Source organism: Asparagus officinalis, chromosome 7, assembly GCF_001876935.1.
Source record: "Asparagus officinalis chromosome 7, Aspof.V1, whole genome shotgun sequence".
NCBI classification, from domain to species: domain Eukaryota; kingdom Viridiplantae; phylum Streptophyta; class Magnoliopsida; order Asparagales; family Asparagaceae; genus Asparagus; species Asparagus officinalis.
Genome location: NC_033800.1, coordinates 142,238,937 through 142,259,096, shown reverse-complemented (window position 1 = coordinate 142,259,096; position 20,160 = coordinate 142,238,937). Strand labels below are relative to the sequence as shown.

The 20,160-nt window shown below is 35.6% G+C and overlaps 1 protein-coding gene and 1 non-coding gene across 3 annotated transcripts; both read left to right on the top strand.

The window, feature by feature from the left end:
* On the top strand, window positions 519-606 carry TRNAM-CAU. The gene is given in 2 exon segments: window positions 519-556; window positions 571-606. It is a non-coding gene; the product is annotated as a tRNA-Met (tRNA).
* Window positions 6,228-20,149, top strand: LOC109850564 (DNA repair protein recA homolog 1, chloroplastic). Of its 2 annotated transcripts, none has more exons than XM_020420593.1 (13): window positions 6,228-6,617; window positions 7,991-8,082; window positions 8,199-8,274; window positions 9,579-9,641; window positions 9,716-9,845; window positions 16,271-16,356; window positions 16,445-16,570; window positions 17,012-17,116; window positions 17,217-17,273; window positions 17,439-17,501; window positions 17,592-17,668; window positions 18,776-18,848; window positions 19,535-19,748. In XM_020420593.1, the coding sequence occupies exons 1-13, from the start codon at window positions 6,408-6,410 to the stop codon at window positions 19,571-19,573; spliced, it is 1,197 nt and encodes a 398-aa protein (XP_020276182.1). In that variant the 5' UTR covers window positions 6,228-6,407; the 3' UTR covers window positions 19,574-19,748. The 2 variants fall into 2 exon arrangements, with proteins under 2 accessions (XP_020276182.1, XP_020276181.1); XM_020420592.1 differs by lacking the exon at window positions 19,535-19,748 and adding an exon at window positions 19,772-20,149 and having other exon boundaries at window positions 6,229-6,617.

Below are 20,160 nucleotides of genomic sequence, written 5' to 3'. Positions count from 1 at the left end.
GATAGGTGAGATCATTCAACTGTCCAGAGCGGTTGTTTTTGTTCCTGTAGTGTGCATGTTTATCTGTCAACCGATATTGTTCATCAGTCGACCGATCAGAGCCAGTTTGCCAGACTTGTTATTTCCTGATTTTCATCGTTTCTATTCTCAAGATACCATGAGAAGCATCTATCCTTAAGCTCCCATGAGGATCACTAAGTTCCCGAAGCAGAGAAGATATACTTGTATCAATATCTATTGGTGATAGGTTTGAGTAACTATATCGGTATTCTAAAGGATACAATTACAGATATATCCGCAGATACCGATATGGCTGAGCACCCCTACGTAGGAGGGATTCATTCAAATGGGCTTCGATGACCGGGTCAACACTTGCCTGATCTCATGGTTAGGCCGTAGTGAAGCTCAATAGCTTAGGCGGGAAACATTCCGGTGATGATATTTTCGTGTGGGCCGGGGTTCATAAATGCTACGAAAGTAATTGAATTAATACAATGTGTAATGAAGATCAAAACAACGGGGTGGTGGCGCAGTTGGCTAGCGCGTAGGTCTCATAGCTACATTTGAGAAATCCTGAGGTCGAGAGTTCGAGCCTCTCTCACCCCACAAACACACTGAAGTATCAATGATGAAGTTAGTGCTTTGTGATTGGTGGGTTCCGTCACAATCATCATACTCACGATGAAAACAAGCACTCTCTGAGCTACTACTACTTTTTATTTTTTCTACCACTCAGTTTTGAATATCTCCCATATATCTTGATTGAGGTAATTAATTTTATTCATTTACAACTAGAAAATTATATATACATTCTTATCATACACCTAAATTAGGGATGTAATAAAATTGAAAATTGAGCAAAAATAATCAATATGTGATATTCACGATAATATTACTATATATCTAGATTCAAAGGGTCAATTTATAATTTAGAAATTCAGCCCTTTTGAAAGGTATAAATGCAAAAATCCTTTTTAGTTTTGGGATTGTAGCTAAACTGTTATTTCATAAAATCCTAAAATCTTGTAGAATTTTTATCAATGAACATGAATTTGACTGACAAAAACGTACATTGAATTGTAACAATAACGGAAATAGAAGGTATTAATCCCAGTATTGTTAGCAGTTAAGTGAGCTCGAGCACTCTGCTTTTTGAGAATGTTTCCATCATAATTTTTGAGAGTGCACCTAACCTACCTACCCAACTCAACAATGTTTGTACTCATAAAAATCTTTATTTTTCTAATAATAACTCTATATTAACTTCTAATTCTATTTTTACTTATTTTATGGTGCGAAAATTCTAAATGCTTCTAAACTCTTTATCATTGAATAGGGACTTCAATGATAAAATTGTACACCAAATTGTAACAAAAATGGTCTATGTTTACTTCTAATTCTATTTTACTTATTCTGTGCTGTGAAAATTCTAATGACTTCTAAATTCTCTATTATTGGATGCATACTTCAATGACAAAGCAGTACACTAAATTATATGGAGATGCGAGTTATCGATCCCCATCCTCGTTTACTGCTCGCAAGCTAAGTGAACGGTCTACCATTTGAGTTACGTCCCCAAATAATAATTATTGAAAATTATAATAATTATTTTTTATATTTTAATTATTTAAACAAATTATAATTAAGTTATAGTAGTTTTCCAAGTTATAATAAATATTCATAAAAATCTTTATACTGCACCTCACTCCTCCAAAAAAAAAAGGTGCGTGGGTGGGTGGGGGGTTGGTAGTGGAAAGAAAAGGGCCCTGAAAGACGGTTGATTTTATTTTTGATATGGCGGCTAAATTGGATTTTACTAGTTTTATACTCAACGATTTCATCCTCTATTGACGATCAGAAGAGATAGAGGGTGAGGGTAACCTAGGAACTTGTGTGATCATTTGCATTTAGGCAATGTCAGGTGATCAAGCCAGAGCTCCACTAATAGTGAAGTACTCATTATGAATCTTCTTTGGTCTGACTCTTTGAGTTGAAAACACGCTCGTTACGTTCTTCCCATATGGAGATTGCATTTGGGCAAGAAGAAGCCTAGAGTTCTTTAGCTGAGGACTTCCAACATGTGAGGTTGAACTTCACTTCAAAATAGGTCCAAATCGAGAGGGTGAAACAAGAATGAAAGAAGTAAATGTTGTGACTCCTCTATCATAGTTCGACACAACACGCATGTGATGTTGGATCACATACCTCACTTGAAAAGATTATCATCGGTTAAACGATGAGCAGATGAGCCACATGTGTATTTGGACCTTAAGAGGAGTTAATAATGTCAAGATAATCTGAAATATCAGGTTAGTAGGCAAATTATATTATATTAAGTAGGAGCAGGGGTGCAAATTGTCCGGAAACGGCTTGGGTATGATATTTACCATATTTATGTCCACTTTTCCAATCACAGATGTGGATACAGATATGCCTCGATAAAGAAAATCCATATCCATATCTGCTAACATTGGATATGGATTTAGATATACTTGTGATATACATCTAGATATGCATGTCGTTACAAAACATATATGAGAAAACGAAATAATATCAAAAGAATATAGTTCATACAGTACAAGGGAGTTCAGTTGCTATGTTTATTATATTTGAAGAGTTGAGACTTGATCTATTGGTCATCAAAATTAGTCTTAGAATCTAAGGATTGGAAACAATTGCGGCTATATGATCAACATATATTCTGATACTTCAAATAGGGACCCGAATAGTTCACTAAATAACCATACCCGCAACTATATCTATCGGTGATAGGTTTGAGTAATTATATCGGTATTCTAAAGGATACGATTACGGATATATCCGCAGATACCGATATGGCTGAGCATCCCTACGTAGGAGGGATTCATTGAAATGGGCTTCAATGACTGGGTCAACACTTGCCTGATCTCATGGTTAGGCCTTAGTGAAGCTCAATAGCTTAGGCGAGAAACATTCCGGTGATGATATTTTCCTGTGGGCGGGGGTTCTTAAATGCTACGGAAGTAATTGAATTAATATGATATGTCATGAGAATCAAAACAACGGGGTGGTGGCGCAGTTGGCTAGCGCGTAGGTCTCATAGCTAAATTTGAGAAATCCTGAGATCGAGTGTTCGAGCCTCTCTCACCCCACAAACACACTGAAGTATCAATGATGAAGTTAGTGCTTTGTGATCGGTGGGTTCCGTCACAATCATCATACTCACGATGAAAACAAGCACTCTCTGAGCTACTACTCCTTTTTATTTTTACTAGGGGGTGAACCAAGGAGAACTAGGATGAATAACTTCACCTCCTAAATGTTCCCAAACAAGGTGAATGGTTCCCCTAACTTCCCTTCACCCTTATTCCCCTCAATCCAAACAAGCCCTAAATTTTTTGGATACTTCCATGTCTCATTTTGACATTTTGTCTTCCAGAAAAATATTGATGTTTAAAGTCTTAAAATATTAATGATTTAAGATTAATTAACAATTTAAATATATAATTTTAAAATATTAATGATGTAAGGGATCAATATGGAAAAAATCTATTATTATTAATAAAAAATAAATTCTTGAATTCATTAAGAAAAATGGTTAGTTTTATCTAGTCATTAAGGATTTTGTTCAGTTATAAAATAATCACTTCCACCTGTTGTTTATATGGCGATCGAGTATTATAAATATTCAAGAATTTTTTTATAGAATTTTTTAAGTTAGAATGCGCAAATTCAATCAATAAAGAAATTATAAATTATGTGATCAATTTTAATATCTGACATTGTGCTCTTTTTACATCTTCCCAACTACTAATTGATTACTCGCTAGTTTTAGAAAATTATAAAATATAGTCTAAGAATGATTTGTATATATTATGCACTCATATATTGATTGTATTTTAACAAAATAATTCATGTTTATCAAATATCAAACAACATCTACAAATTTAGCTTAAGGAGTTAGAAGAATACAATATCTACAATAATACTCACATCCAAGCTACGAGCTTCATAATCTTATAAGAATGCGAGCAATATATAATGACAACTTAATTTACTTTGTCAAATAATTTATTACGAATCATAAAATACAAGGGGAATCAGAATGATCATATACTCATCCCAAATAAATATTAAAATTCTCTTAGAGATTCTTATAGCAAAATTTTTTTAGACTTGATGTGTAGGATAAATTTAAGAACAAATAACCCAAACCAGTTCATTGAGTGATGGACTTGCTATAAACTTTACTATTATAAAATTGATATCACATGTGCCTTAAGTTGTGTTTTTGTTTAAGAGTTAATTTTAGAAAACTCCCCCTCAACTATGGAGGGCATGTCAACCCCCCTCCCCCCACCCTCCACCCCCGACAAAACTATTTAAAACCGAGTAAATCTCCACCAAGTTTTGGGTGCTTTGTAGATAATCTATCTCAACTTGAAAAAAATAATTTAATCCTAGTGAACTTTTCTCACTTAAACCTAACCCCTCAAAACTAACATCATTAAGTCTTATCTATTATGTGACAAATACTTGACTTAAAAAGACTAAAATATCAATCAATCATAAAAGAATTACATTGGCTTTTGCCAGATAAAAGAGGTGATATAAAGGGGGAAAAAAGTATAAATTGATTGTGATCCATTTATTATTGGTTGATGGTTTCTTTTTAATTAAAATTGCTTTCTTTAAGTGAGTATTTTTTTTCCAAATCACATATCGAAGTAACTACGTTAAGGGGGTTTGTTGATAGAAATGTAAATGATTAGGGTTTTTTTATGAGATATGCTATAATTGAGAGGTGTTTTCTAAAATTGTATCAAAGTTGAGAGGGGTTATCTGTAACACCCTACATAATGAGAGAGTTTTGTCAAATTGAATCAGTTGAGTGGAGTTTTTAAGACAATCTCCATAGTTAAGAGGATTTTTAAAAAACTAACACTTCTTTTAAATATGACTTATTTATAATTTGTCCCTCAAAATTTTAATAATTTAATATTAGTTCCTAATATTATGGAGCAATTTTAAAATTTTGTGGGATTGGATATTTAAAATCAAGGAACTAATATCTAAATAACCTTTACATATTGCTCTTATAGGCATTCTATTAAATATCGACCAATATATTATTATATCGGCTAATATATCGGGTTAAAGACTTTATCTTAGTAATATTTTATATTATTTTCTTTTGTTTGTTGATCTTTTTGATATATCGATCGTTATTGAAAATATGACCGATAAATCCCTTTAAAGATATCGAGAAAATCATGTCATTTTTAATTTGATTGTGGGTTGGGGTTTGGATCATGTTTAGGAAACAAAATCGAAACCCGCAAAAACCACAAATTCCATAATTCTTCTCCCAAATTTCTCAACTTTAGGCTCTTCCAAATCTTAAACATATATCTTGATGCAAATTCTTATGTTTAAAATTCATTAACATGTTACATTACATAATACAATGTCATGTTATGTATGAATATTATCCCATATAACGTCCAATATTGCATACATATCCCTAATTTTTGCAACCCGATATCATGGATTTTATTTTTTCAATAGTTATTTGATGTCTAACACTTTGTAGTAGTCATTCAAAAGTTTATTCTAAAGTTTTCTAAACGAAGTATATAATTTCAGGAAATAATTTAAAATATTGAGACTCATTTAAAATATGATGCTTTAATTTTTCTAATCTCCTCTACTATATAAGTATAAGCTAAGCATCTGACCTCATATTGTATGATAAATATTATTTATCAATGGGATAATATACTATTGTTTATGGATAACAAATGTTTTAAATCTTTTGTAGGCTTAACTGAATTTAAATACCTTGCAGTTTATCAAAATTATACTTATATACCTTCATTTTGTGTCTTGCTGCATTTTTTTTTCAAATTTTAGATAAAGAATCTTGATGCGCTTAAATATCCTAATGTTTTCTAAAATTTATGTTTGTACCTTTTGTCTTGTTACCTAAACATAAGAATGTTCTTTGTAATTTTCCTATATGAGTTTCATGGTAAAATTTAGGACAATTCTATGTTTTCTACTCTTTTCATAAATATTTTATTGACATGCAATTATCTATTAATATATTATTATTCACTACTAATAATTAATATGATGTAGAGTTTTATAATAATGTTGGAAATTCTAGGGACCAAATTATACATGCTTAAAGTGAAATTTAATATAATTGGATTCTACTAAATTGGATTCTACTAGTTTTATACTCAAAAGATTTCATCCTCTTCTGCTCTAAACCATCGCCCTCGCCTCCCGAAACCGCTTCTAGTTCTCCACTATCACTCCAAACTCTTCCTACAAAATTTGACGGCAACCCTTCCCGTTATTGTTTCTTGCTATCGAGGACAAATAAAAGGAGCTGCCTTTTCTCCCTTTAGCTTGTAAAAACCATGGCTTTTGCTAAATCCCTTGTAAATCCCCAAACCCTTTTCCTCATAAACCCTAGTCTGTTTCTTTCGTCTTCACTTCAATTCCCAGCTTCCAGTTCCTCCTCTTTGCCCTTCGTTCGTCCTAAAATTAGGAGGAAGCTTCGATGCGAGTTCGATGTGAAGGGCAACGGCGCTCTCTCCAACGAGACTGACCCTCGATATATAGACCGAGTAAGTTCCTGGGTTTCATTTTATTGAAATTTCGATCAAAACCCATCATGGGTTTTATTTAAAACTTCAATTTTGTAGATGGGCTTTTCCGCCCACTTCTTTCCCTCTAGACGTTACTCTTGGTGGAAAAATTTAGTAAAAGAATGTGTTTTTGGGTGCTTGCTGGTCTATTTTAATGTGGGATTTAATAAACATCAGTTAATCTGCTAACTTCTGTTACTTGAAGTCTTACTGAGATGCACTATTAATAAAGTTCTCCTTTATTTGAGTCAGCTATACTTCAGTTTATGTATTCATCAATGAAATTCCCAACCACCATTTTCAGAATTTTGTCGACAGAACCAAGTCTATAGCAATTTCCTCATGTATCCACATATCATTTGCGTATGTTATGTTGCGGAGGCATGTTGGAAGTGTAAGCTAAAAGCTCACTGGATCACTTATTGGCATTTATATTCATCTAAAGGCCATTAGCCTCGCAATCGTAAACTAAGGAATCCATAGGTTTTAACTAAATATTTCGAGAAGAGATTTATGTGTGAGAGTAAGCCAAATGTTTGGAAGCGTTTCATTTTATGTATTGAAAAACAATAAGATTACACATAGTCACATATAACTATTAATACTTCCTCTCTAGCCTATGTTTGAAACAAAGAACAAGAAAGACTTTTATCTCTTCTTCTGATTTTGGCAACTATTGTGTTCTTTTTAGTCGCTCAATATTTCCTCTGATTGATAGAATCAGTTGTCTTCTTTTGCTCACACCGCAATGACTTGCTCACACCGCAATGACCTAACTAGGTTCCCTCATTTGTTCATCAATTCAAACTACCTTGTAGTGATAGAAATCACTGCTTATCTATCCTTAGCATTTGACCAATCTATATGTACAAGTTCAACTTCTGATGGTATAATGTTTCAGAAGGCTAAAAGATACTTACAAGGTGTTTGCAAAAAATCTTGGTTAATTCGGTCGGGAACCCACTACGATGTGTAAAGAGTATTATTCCCCCTTCTTGTTATTCATTTGCCTTTCACCTCCATGCCCATCATAACATCAGGATAAAGCTTTCTTATTGGTAATTCTGTTGGAAAACCACTGAAAATATGTAGTTTATTAGTTATAAAGAAGTTATTGAATTATGTGTTTATAAACAGTTCCCTTTTAACCTTTGACTCTATTGCCCACAGTTCTTATCAAATTCATAAATTGTAATGTTGTCCGCAATGTTGATCCTAAACGACATACTTAAACCTAGTGCTAAAGTGGGTTTTTTCATTAGTGTTTATTCTACTAATGTTTCTCTTTTTTGCTTTATGTCCTGGCCCAAGTGCACAATTGATAGTATCTTTGAAAATTACCTTTTTTGTAGCAAAAAGCTCTGGAAGCAGCAATGAACGACATTAACAGTTCTTTTGGAAGAGGAAGTGTTACAAGATTAGGCAGTGCTGGTGGTGCTTTTGTGTAATTTACATTCCCTTTTAAGCATAAGATGTTGGTACCTGATGTTCATGCAAGTCCATTTTTGAGAAGAAATGTATTTCGGGTTTGTGCTAAAACTTCTATTCTTTCCGACACAGTGAGACTTTTCCAAGTGGTTGTTTAACACTAGATTTTGCCCTGGGCGGTGGTCTTCCCAAAGGAAGAGTTGTAGAGGTAACCTCTGATATGATTCTTTTATGTACGTGTTTAAATTTTCCTTTTGATTGTTTGAGAACTAATTTTAGTCATGATTCTTCTTAGAATCTCGATGAACGGGGCTAATATCAATGTTCTTTGACCACAGTAAAGCAAGAACAAATGGAAAAGAAAACTGCTAATATTGGCTATACTGGTTCAACTGAAATGTTGATCAGTTGCTTTTGATTTTATAAAATTTGCATACGGTATGAGGGGGCAGTGATAATATCCTCTTAAGAGAATGTTCATTTCCTTGTGTAACCAAGGGAGTATCTGATCTTCAGAGGGGCACATTTCCAATTAATATTTATAGGGCTATTAATATTGTTTGTATATGTGCACATGGCTTGAGTCTTTATGCAGTGTTATTGGCTGACCGACTTTCTATAGTATGGAGACAATTTTCAGATATGGGTATCACATGGTTACTCATATCTTTTGCATTTTGATGCAATCTTTGCATATTCTCATACAAAACTAAAGTTTCTGAAAGAAGTCTATAGTTCAACAAACATAAATAATACAAACAGCATAACCTCGAGGATATATAGATCCAAAACTTCACACAGGTATCACACTTCAACATGGACACATGATGTCAGATATGACAATTTTGAGCAATCCTAACAGAAGGACATGGCTATATAGTGTGTATCTTTTGTGTGTTAATCTTATACAGATATACCTAGGTTGTTATTCATATGTGGATAACTTCAAATAGTAAAAATGACTCGTTTAATTTTCTTTTGTCTAGGGTGACATGACATACTTCATCTTAGACATACTTTTGAGGTGAATAAGGTTACATATTTGTAAGTGTTTGGTACTGAAAGATATGCCCGCCACTCCATTCTGTGTTTGAGAAGCATCCTACATATAATAGTGTGCCTGACATGCAACATTGGAAATCTTTCTACTATTTCTATTTTAGGGTTGATTGTGGCTAGACGATCTTGTACTATTGCCCAATTGCAGATAGACACCCCCTAGTTCTATTGTTGTGGATAGACCCCCTGTACTATCTCCCAAGTGCGGATAGACCTCTGAGTGAATTTTTTGACTCTTTTATCCTTAGGATATCTATTTGTCAAAAATCAAAATTCTCTTTCTCTGAGGGTGAAAGAGCGCCAAACAATTTCACTGGGGGGGCCGCCTGCAACAATATAACTACAGGGCGTCTATGGGCAATTAACCTTTTATTTTACTTGAGATTTGAGTATTATCTTCTTGTCTTTATTTCTGTAGCGGTTATATCTGACTTCATGACTATTTGTTTGCAGATATATGGTCCTGAGAGTAGCGGAAAGACCACACTAGCATTACATGCTATTGCCGAAGTACAGGTGTGTGTGGTTAACTTTAAAGGACATGATTTCTTTTTCAAGGTATTTAAATGAACATTTACATCAAAATGCAGAAACTTGGTGGGAATGCCATGCTTGTTGATGCAGAACATGCTTTTGATCCCGCATATTCTAGGGCACTGGGAGTAGATATTGAAAATCTGATTGTCTGCCAACCTGATCATGGTGAAATGGCGCTGGAAAGTAACTTCTTTTCTCATCTTTTTAACAGAGCACTCTCTCTAATCTCTTAATATGACCGACTTAAATAGTGAAGCTATGAAGTTCTTCATGAAATTATTGTAGTGTTCTGTTGTATGCAACCCTTGTTAATGCCAGATATTTCACTTCCATATTCTTTATCACTTGGATTAACCATGGATTTCTTCATGAAATCATTCTAGTGTTCTTATATATGCAACCCTCATTAACGTACTTGGATATTTCAACCATATTCCTTATCACGTGGATTAACCTTTGTATTTGAAGCTTAGTGAAATTTGTGAAAAAATGCTTCTTCTTTATTTACATGGGACTGAATACCTATATATACACATAATATCCTGTACATATGGCCTTGATAGGCTCCTATAAATTAGGATCTATATAATACAAAATCTTAACTAATATAATATCAGTATTTTAGGTAACTAATCTCCTAAGAATCAACTATACAGCGTGGTTAGAGTATTTTAGGTAACTAATCTCCTAAGAATCAGCTATACAGCGTGATATAGCTAACCACACGCCTAGATTGATTTCCTACACTCACCCTCAGGCTAGGCGATATATGTTCTCCAAACCAAGTATAGTACTTAGTTCAGTGAGATTGGGCCGAAACAAAGCTTTAGTCAAGATGTCTGCTGCTTGTTGCCTAGATGGAACATAGTTGAGTGATATTGTCTTGCTTTCAATTTTCTCATTGATGAAGTGTCTGTCAATCTCCACATGCTTAGTTCGATCATGATAGACTAGATTTTTGGCAATTGCAATTGCTGACGGATTGTCACACATGATCCCGATAGAATCCGAAGTTCCAATCTTAAGTTCGTTTAGCAGTCGCCATAACCAAATTCCTTCACAGATGCCCAAGGCTAATGCACGGAGCTCGGTCTCAGCATTGCTACGTGCTAGCACTGTCTGTCAGTGTTGTAAATAGCGGCCAATAGCGGGGCTATAGCGGCACGAATAGCGGTCGCGGCCCTTTAGCGCTACGCGTAGGGGTTTCGCGGCTGGCTTAAGCGGGAAAATCCACTATTCATTCGAATAGCGCGTAAAAGCGGATTTTAGCGGGTTAAAAGCGGGTTTTCACGGTTAAAAGCGGATTTTCGCGGTTTAAAGCGGCTAAACACGCTATCATACATATTATGATGTTATATTTCTTGAATTTCTTCATAGTTTCATTCATACAACAAGCCTACTAATGGTTATTTACTGATAATACAAGAAATTTACAACTAATTGAATTTTTAGATTTTTTTATGAATTTTCTTATTATTTAGGATATTTAAATATATTTAAATTTAACCGCTATTTGACTGTGCGCTATTTGCCGTGATTTCGCCGCAATAGCCCGATATAGCCTTAGCGGTACCTCACCGCGATGCGCCGCGATCCGCTATCAACAACCTTGCTGTCTGTTTTTTGATACGCCATATCACTAGATTTCCCCAAATAAATGAGCAATATCCAGATGTGGATTTTCGGTCATAAGGAGATCCAGCTCAATCGGCATCAATATAAACTTTCAATGTCCGATTGATTGATTTCCTGAACATAAGTCCCTTCCCGGGATCCTTCTTCAAGTATTTTAGGATACGGTTTACTGCCTCCAAGTGATCTACTGACGGGTTGCCAAGAAACTGACTAACAATGCTGACAGCAAAGCTTATATCTTGACGTGTATGAGTTAGATATATTAACTTACCCATCAAGCGTTGATATCGCCCATTATCGGCTGCCAATTCATCAGTTCGAGGCATTAGTTTGGTATTAGGATCCGTAGGAGTTTCAACAGGATTGCACCCAATCATGCTAGTCTCGCGCAAGAGATCTAGAACATACTTGCGTTGAGAGACTGAGATTCCTTGACTGCTCTGTGCCACTTCCATTCCCAGGAAATATTTCAGAAAACCCAAGTCTTTAATTTCGAATTCCTTGGACAATAGCATCTTAAGCCTTCTCATTTCTCCTTCATGATTCCCTGTGAGAACTGTCATCAACACACACTATCAAAACTGTGATTCTCTCATCTGTAAAGTGTTTAACAAACAGAGTATGATCTGACTGTGTCTGGGAGTATCCATCCTGTTTAAGGACCTTGGTGAATCTGTCAAACCATGCTCTAGGGGACTGTTTAAGTCCATATAATGCCTTTCTTAGCTTGCAAACCTTCCCCTGTGTATCCTTAGTCTTAAAGCCAGAAGGTATATCCATATAGACTTCCTCGATTAGATCTCCGTTTAAAAATGCGTTCTTGACATCAAGTTAGAATAATGGCTAATCCTGGTTAACTGCAATAGACAATAAGACACGAATTGTGTTAAGCTTTTCTACAGGAGCAGAAGTCTCCTGATAATCAATTCCATATGATTGAGTGAACCTTTTAGCCACTAGTCGAGCTTTGTATCTATGTACACATCCTTCTGCCTTCTGTTGACTGAGAATATCCATTTGCAACCCACTGTCTTCTTTCCAGGAGGTAGTTTTGTTGATACCCAAGTGCCATTCTTTTCAAGTGCAGTGTACTCTTCAAAGGTTGCTTTGCGCCATTCTGGAACCCTTAGAGCCTCATAAACTGAGTTGGGAATAGTGATTTTGTCTAAGTATGTCACAAATGCCTGAAATTTTGGAGATAGATTTATGTAAGAGATGTAACTGTGAAGAGGATGTTGAGTGCATGATCGAACACCTTTTCTCTGTGCAATAGGAAGATCCAACTTCAGGTTACAACCTGAACCTGACCGTGGACCAGAATCTGCCTCATCTTGTATTCTTTCAAGTTCGGCTTAGCTTAGAAGAGTTTCTTGACCTTGCTGATTTGGCAATGTTACATTAAACGCTGGACGCTTCTAGGTGTCGGACTTGGCGCCCAGCGCTTAATCGCCTAGGCGGACGCCTAAACGGTTTCTGGACGTTTTTTTTTCTTTCTTCATTTAAGTGGTGATCGATGAGGTTTTGCTGAAGGTCGGAGGAGGTAGTGGAGATGTTCATATTTGGAGGTTAATGGAGTTTGGAGGACGTGTAGGCTACGACACATAAAATCACAATCAAGACCTACATGGTGCAATCTATGTAAGTAGACAATGCTCCCCTAAACGCTCGTAAAATCTAGGTGGGCAGCCTAAATATCGTCTAAACGCTAGGCGCTAGTTAGACGGTCTAGGTACCGCCTAGGTCTAGGCGTACGCCTAAGCGGACTAGGCGGAGGTTTTTTAAAATAGTGTGATTTGGTACAGGCAGATCAAGATTTTTCGTTCTTTCATAAACTTTTATAGCATCATCAGGAAGAAGATGTTTAGGATAGACAATAGGAGATTGATCGGGCATGGAATTTGATTGAGACATATGTTGGATCAAGTTTGAACCTGAATCTGAAACTGGAACCAGAATTTGAGTATTAGAGGGAGAAGATAAAGTGAAGGAAACCTGGGATGGTGAATTCGGTTCAATGAGTGATGACCAATCCCAATTCTACTATTCATTTGTGTTATTCTCCCCCTGAATTGCAGAATTGGAGTAGAAAGGAATTTCTTTGAAGAAAGTGACATCCATGGTATTAACTTTTAGGTAGTAAGGGAGAAACATTTGTAGCCTTTTTGATTGGCTGAATATCCAAGAAAGATACACTTAAGTGCACGAGCATTAAGTTTACCACGGTATTGAGAATGGACATGAACGAAAGCAGTGCGAACGAAAAGTTTGAAAGGAATTTGTGACACAAGACGTGAGGAAGGATATAGACCTTGAAACGTTTGCATAGGTGAGTGAAATTTGAAAACCCGAGAAGGCATACGGTTGATCAGATACGTTGCAGTGAGAATGATTTCACCCCAAAATTTCTTAGGAACATTGGGTTGAAAAAGCAAAGATCGAGCAACCTTAAGTACATGACGGTTTTTACGTTCAGCTACACTATTTTGTTGTGGCGTGTCAACACAAGAACTTTGTTGAACAACACCGTGATATTTGAGATAAGGACCAATACTTGAATTGAAGAAGTCTTTGGCATTATCAGTTTTTAGGATTTGAATATTGGCTTTGAACTGAGTTTGAACCATGCCATGAAAATGTTGAAATATGTGTTTGGTTTCAGATATTTCTTTCATAAGAAATGTCCAACACAATCGAGTATGATCATCAACTAACAATAAAAACCATCGAGCACCAGTTATACTAGGAATACGGAATGACCCCCAAATGTCACCGTGAATGAGAGAAAAAGGGTGACTTGGTTTGTATGATCGTGGTGAATACGTGTTCCGAATATACTTTGCCAATTGACAAACTTCATAATGAAATAAATTAGGATTTTTATTGATGAATAAGGATGGAAACAAGCTTTTAAATATAGAAAATTTGGATGGCCTAGACGAAAGTGCCACATCATGATTTTACTTTCCTTATTAGAATGACTAGCAGACTTAAAACTATGACTCAATGAACACTGATGATTGACTGAATGGATTGAAGGAGTGTTGACATCTAGAACATAGAGGCCTGCACGAAAATCAGCATTGCTAATTGTCGTCCCCGAGCTCAAGTCCTGGAAAATACAAGATTTAGAAAGAAATTTAGTTTCACAGTTTAAGTCACGATTCAGTTTACTAACGGATATGAGATTACAGTCAAGTTCGGGCACAAATAACACTGACTGAAGAGTAAGGGTATTTGAGAGACAAATGGTTCATGTTCCGACCACTTTGGTGCATGTACCATCGATAATACATACTGTTTGAAGGATGGTACAAGAGGAATAAGTTGTGAAAAGTGATCAGTCACCCGTCATATGATCGGATGCACCCGAGTCTATAATCCAAGACGAGGAGGATGATTTGGCTGCATGTAGTGCTGAACTATTAGAGCTTTGTGTGGGGTTATTTGCCTTTTGTATGAGTTGTTGGAGAAGTTCTAATTATTTCTTACTGAATGGAGCAGAATTACTAGATTGAGATGCTTCAGAAAAGAAAACATTCCCCTTTGCCTCGTGATCTCGGTTTGGCTTCCAATCAGCAGGCTTTCCATGCAATTTCCAACAAATTTCCTTCAAATGCCCAGGTCTCCGACAATGATCACACCAAGGACGACCTCTTCTGCTTTGATTATCATTGGTATTTTGAGAATTACTTCGAGCAGCAACATAATCTGGTAGATTGTCTTTGACTGCTGCAAATGCTGTAACTTCAGGGATTGAGGCAGGATGAGATTGTCCCAACATAACCCGTTTTCGGCTCTCCTCTCTACGCACTTCAGAAAAGGCCTCTCGCAGACTGGGTAGAGGTTTAGTTCCAAGAATTCTGCCCCTTCATCGAGAGATTTGTCGAGTCCCATCAAGAATTTGAAGACTCGTTTAGTCTCCACGATCTTTCTGAAATGCGCATGATCTTCAGCACACTTCCATTCATGTATCTCAAATAAATCTAGCTGCTGCCAATAGCGAGTAAGAGTCATGAAATAGATTGTCACAGGGTTTTCTCCTTGACGAAGATCCTGGAGAGTACTCTCCACATGAAAAAGTTCGGCTGTGTTTTTGCTACTAGAGAACGTTTCTCGTGTTGCTTCCCATATATCTTTTGCCGTGGTGTACAACAAATTTTTTTCTCCTATCTCGGTTGTCATGGAACTAATCAACCAAGACATAACCAGATTGTTTTCCGCTCTCCAGATTCCGTATTCAACATTGAATCTGGTTTTGGAATAACTCTAGTAAGATATTCATCTTTGCTCCGTCTGCTTATGAACATCATCATCGACTGAGACCATTGAAGGTAGTTGTGGCCATTTAGTTTATGAGTGGTGATAGGGACGAGATTATTTTCGGTGGTGGCTGGAGTTAGCCGAGAGGTTGTAGGAATATTGGGAGAGAGATTAGATGTAGATGAATCCCTGGATGTTTGTTCGGATTCCGCCATGAAGAGATGATTTCGGAAATAGGAGAGGAAGGCTAAGAGCGCCGGTTTGAGAGAGGAGAGGTAGGGTTTCTGAACCTACAACTCTGATACCATGAAGCTTTGTGAAGTTCGTGAAAAAATGCTTCTTTATTTACATGGGACTGAATACCTATATATACACATAATATCCTGTACATATGGCCTTGATAGGCTCCTATAAATTAGGATCTATATAATACAAAATCTTAACTAATATAGAATATTAGTATTTTAGGTAACTAATCTCCTAAGAATCAGCTATACAGCGTGATACAGCTACCCACACGCCTAGATCTATTTCCTACAGTATTCTGTCAGTATACCATCTAAGCTGCATAACCTATCATATGACATCTGTTATCATCACTGAATTATCAATATATTAATTTAAAAAAAATTGATTTTAATTCAGAAACTATTTGGGTAAAAGAAAAGTTTGACAAGTTAACTTGTGGCTCCACTGACATCCTTTTATCTCAGTTGCGGATCGTATGTGCAGATCAGGAGCAATAGATCTCATTTGCATCGATTCTGTTTCTGCCCTCACTCCACGGGCAGAAATCGAAGTAAACTTTCTTAATGGTTACGTTTGTTCTTTCATGAACACTGCTCCATTGTTGATAAACTTCTAACAATAAATTCCATGTATTTCAGGGTGAGATTGGCATGCAACAGATGGGCCTGCAAGCTCGTTTAATGAGTCAAGCTCTGCGTAAAATGTCAGGAAATGCCTCAAAAGCTGGTTGTACTCTCATATTCTTGAACCAGATAAGATACAAGGTTTCACCTTCCTCTCCTATATTCCTCATACTACTACAACAATGATGTCCCAATCCAGCTCTTTCACTCTATTCAGTTGAGGGTTCTCCTTCACTAAATCAATATCATATCCTTCTTAACAGCTTCTAACCATGTTCTTTTTGGTCTATCTCTAGTCCTTCTTTCGCCATTAATTATATCTTATCAATTCTCCTAATTAGTGCATTTCATGGCCAACATTGCAAATGCAAATCCATCTTAAACAGTTCTCTCAGCTATCCTCAATAGTAGCAACCTCTTAACTCCCTACACATTCACTCATTTCTTATCATATGTCTTAGTGTATATCCCCTTGTTCATCACAGATTCTCATTTCTGCTACATTTGTTTCTTGCACATGTATCTTGATTGATCAACACACATTATGGACTAATAAATTATTGTGGTGCTTGATTTGGTAAGATTGGTGTTTATTATGGAAATCCTGAAGTTACCAGTGGAGGTATTGCATTAAAGTTCTTTGCATCTCTTCGCCTTGAGATACGTTCTACCGGGAAGATAAAGTCTGTAAGCACAATCCTCATGCAACTAGCTTTAGTTTCAGTGCACCAACACTATGTTTCTCTTTTAATATTTTCTGGTCATTTATTGGTTCTTTTTTTTTCAGGCCAAGGGTGATGAAGATATTGGGGTCAGGGTTCGTGTGAGGGTGCAGAAAAGCAAAGTATGCTAAGCATTTTTCTTTTTCTTTTGATGGCTTATTTTCAGACTAAATAAGTAAATCTACTCAAATGTTGGGAAGTCAGCTAAATATTTTAGTTTTTAGCTTTCACTGAAAAGTTAATTCAGTAAATAGTGACTGCAATTTCTCATTTTAATTTGATTTCAGGTATCCAGACCTTACAAGCAAGCTGAATTTGAGATCATGTTCGGGGAAGGAGTGAATAAAGTGGTCAGTATCTATAAGCTGAGGACAGAAATGCAGCTCTCAAGTTTCTGAAAGTTGAAGCTCATAATGTTGTTGACTGATTCTTACATGTAGGGCTGTGTCTTGGATTGTGCTGAGATTACAGATATTGTCGCAAAGAAGGGTGCATGGTATAGCTATGGAGAACACAGGTTTGGCCTTGAACTTGGAGGTCACATTTATTTTGATTTAATACGTACATGTGAGAGGAGGAGGAGGTGGTGGCTGTGGGGGTGGGGAAGAGGGAGCACCTTCCTTCTTTAACCCCTGAGAATCTTTCATTTACTTATGTGGCCATTGAGTTTCCATTATGTTCACCCTCCTAAAAAACAAACTCCGGAAAAGGCAAAGAGGAAAAAAAAAAAAGGAAAAGGGTAATGGTTTTGGAATTTGGTATATATTGTATTAGGGGGTGTTTGGTTCAATTTCTAGAAATTATAGGAAATGTTTTCCACCTAAAATATGATTTCCTTGTATTTCTTAAAAAAATTATAGGAAAAGTTTTGAGAAATAAAAAAGTACCAATTTTCTTGTTTTTTGTACTTTGCTTGTTTGGTTCAAAACAAGAAAATAGCTCATAACTTTATAGAAAATAACAAGATTTGGTAGGTTTTTAATTAAATATGGTATGTGTCAGATTTCTGGTGATTTTCTCTTATTTTGAGAGGAAATTGCTTTTTGTAAAATTTGGTAGGTTTTGATATTTTATAGAAAATATTTCTGTAAATTTTTTGTTGAACCAAACACAATTTATAGAAATCTCTAGAAAACTTTTAATTACAAATTTGCCATTGTCAGATGTTTTGAGAAAAGTTTTTTCAAAAAGTGTGCAACCAAACAGCCCCTAATTCTATATGCAGCAATTTGTACATGCAGCAAAAGTATTAAAATAGTGAAATATTAAGAATAGTTGTTTGTGCACATAAGTAATTACCAAATCAAAAAATATAAAATCGTCCTTTTAGAGAAATGGGTATCCTCAAAGATGCACAGCATAGGGTTGTGCGAAGTATGTGTTGCCAGATTTTTGAATAGCCAAAAAAAAAAAGAAAAAAAAAAGAAGAAGAAGAAGAAAAAAAGGACACTTAAATTTTTGAATCTCTTTTTGGAGGTTTAAAGTGGTAAAGCCTCTTTGCAGTGAACAAGAGGTTTGAAGTTCAAATGATGCTTGCATCAGGCTGTGATTCATTCTAAAAATAAAGAATAATAATAAATAGATAAAAAATAACCAATCTAATTGTTTCTTAACTTTTGAACAGGCTGGGCCAAGGCAGAGAGAAAGCACTACAGTATCTAAGAGACCATCCTCTTGTCTTTAGTGAAATAGAAAAGGTACTTATGTACTTCCCCGATATCTCCAGGAATTTCTTTTAGACAAATTTTAAGATATTTTGAAGAAAATTCCATCATCTGCGATTTTCTCCCTTTCTTTCTGCCTTCATCTTTAATGTTATAATGCAAAGATTGCAAGCGGAATTCCCTTGTGTTGATCTCAACTAAAGAAAAACGACGGAAAATTTTAGTTACTACAAATTGGCTATTATTTCTCATGTATTCTCTCACATGCTTAGTTCGCATAAAATAAAATAAACCTTTTAAACTTAAAATAGTGAGTTTATAGAATATACCATTTTAATAGAATTTTTTTTTACTTTACTTTGTTTATAAACCTCTCAAGAAAGTAATCTGCGTGCACCTGCATAAAACTCATGAAATTGTTTATCTGCACACACCCATAAAGCAGTAAGTTGATGTTGGTTGTTGTGCCAAAACTTTCCCTTTTCTTAATTTTTTTAAAGGATTACTTCAATTTTGTTAGTATTTGCTAGCATTGGAATGTGTTTTTTATTTATATACCTCGAAAAAGTACTTTTAACTCATAATATCATTTTGGTTGCACATTTTTAATATGTTCTAGAAATATTGCCTTTTCAATTATTTTCCAATGGACGACCAAGCATGCCTCTTTTACACAGAGTCTGCTGTATAAAGTTAAGTTTTATTTGTAATTTTTTCAGGTTAGACTTTTGTGCATCAACCATCAGGGAAAATTTTGAGGCTCCTTGTTCTCCTTGTTCTCTTACTTCTCGCATAATCCGTGCCACAACTCAAGCTTTCCCTTTTAACGTTCATTTGTTTTATCTTTATCTTAATGAATCAAATGTGTTATGTATCTTCAGATATTAAACCTGTTTCATATTAAACTCATTGCTGTAAATATTACATACCCTTATCATCTACTTATTTGACGGCAGGCTGTTCAGGCTATGGTGGCTGAAGGAAGTACTCACACGAGTCTTATAGCCTTCGGTCAGTCATCAACTGCTGAAGAAGAGCCCACCTATGAAGAGAGCTGACAGTTTGTAAGGGACAAAGTGCTTTTGATGATTATGAACTGAAAGTGTAGAAGTTGAAGTGCAAATGAGAAGAAAATTGAAGCAAGTATCATTTAATGGTTCTATTTCTTTGTAAGTTATTTACAAGGCTGTAGAACTCCATTTTGTTGTGTTCGTCAAATGTAAGAAAGCCGTTTCAGTAGGGAACAGATATTATCCTCAAAGACCAGATGACCATTTTTGGTTGAGCCCTAAGCTACATTTCAAAGCTTTCGTATAAATATGATGAATTTTTAAGTAACAAAACT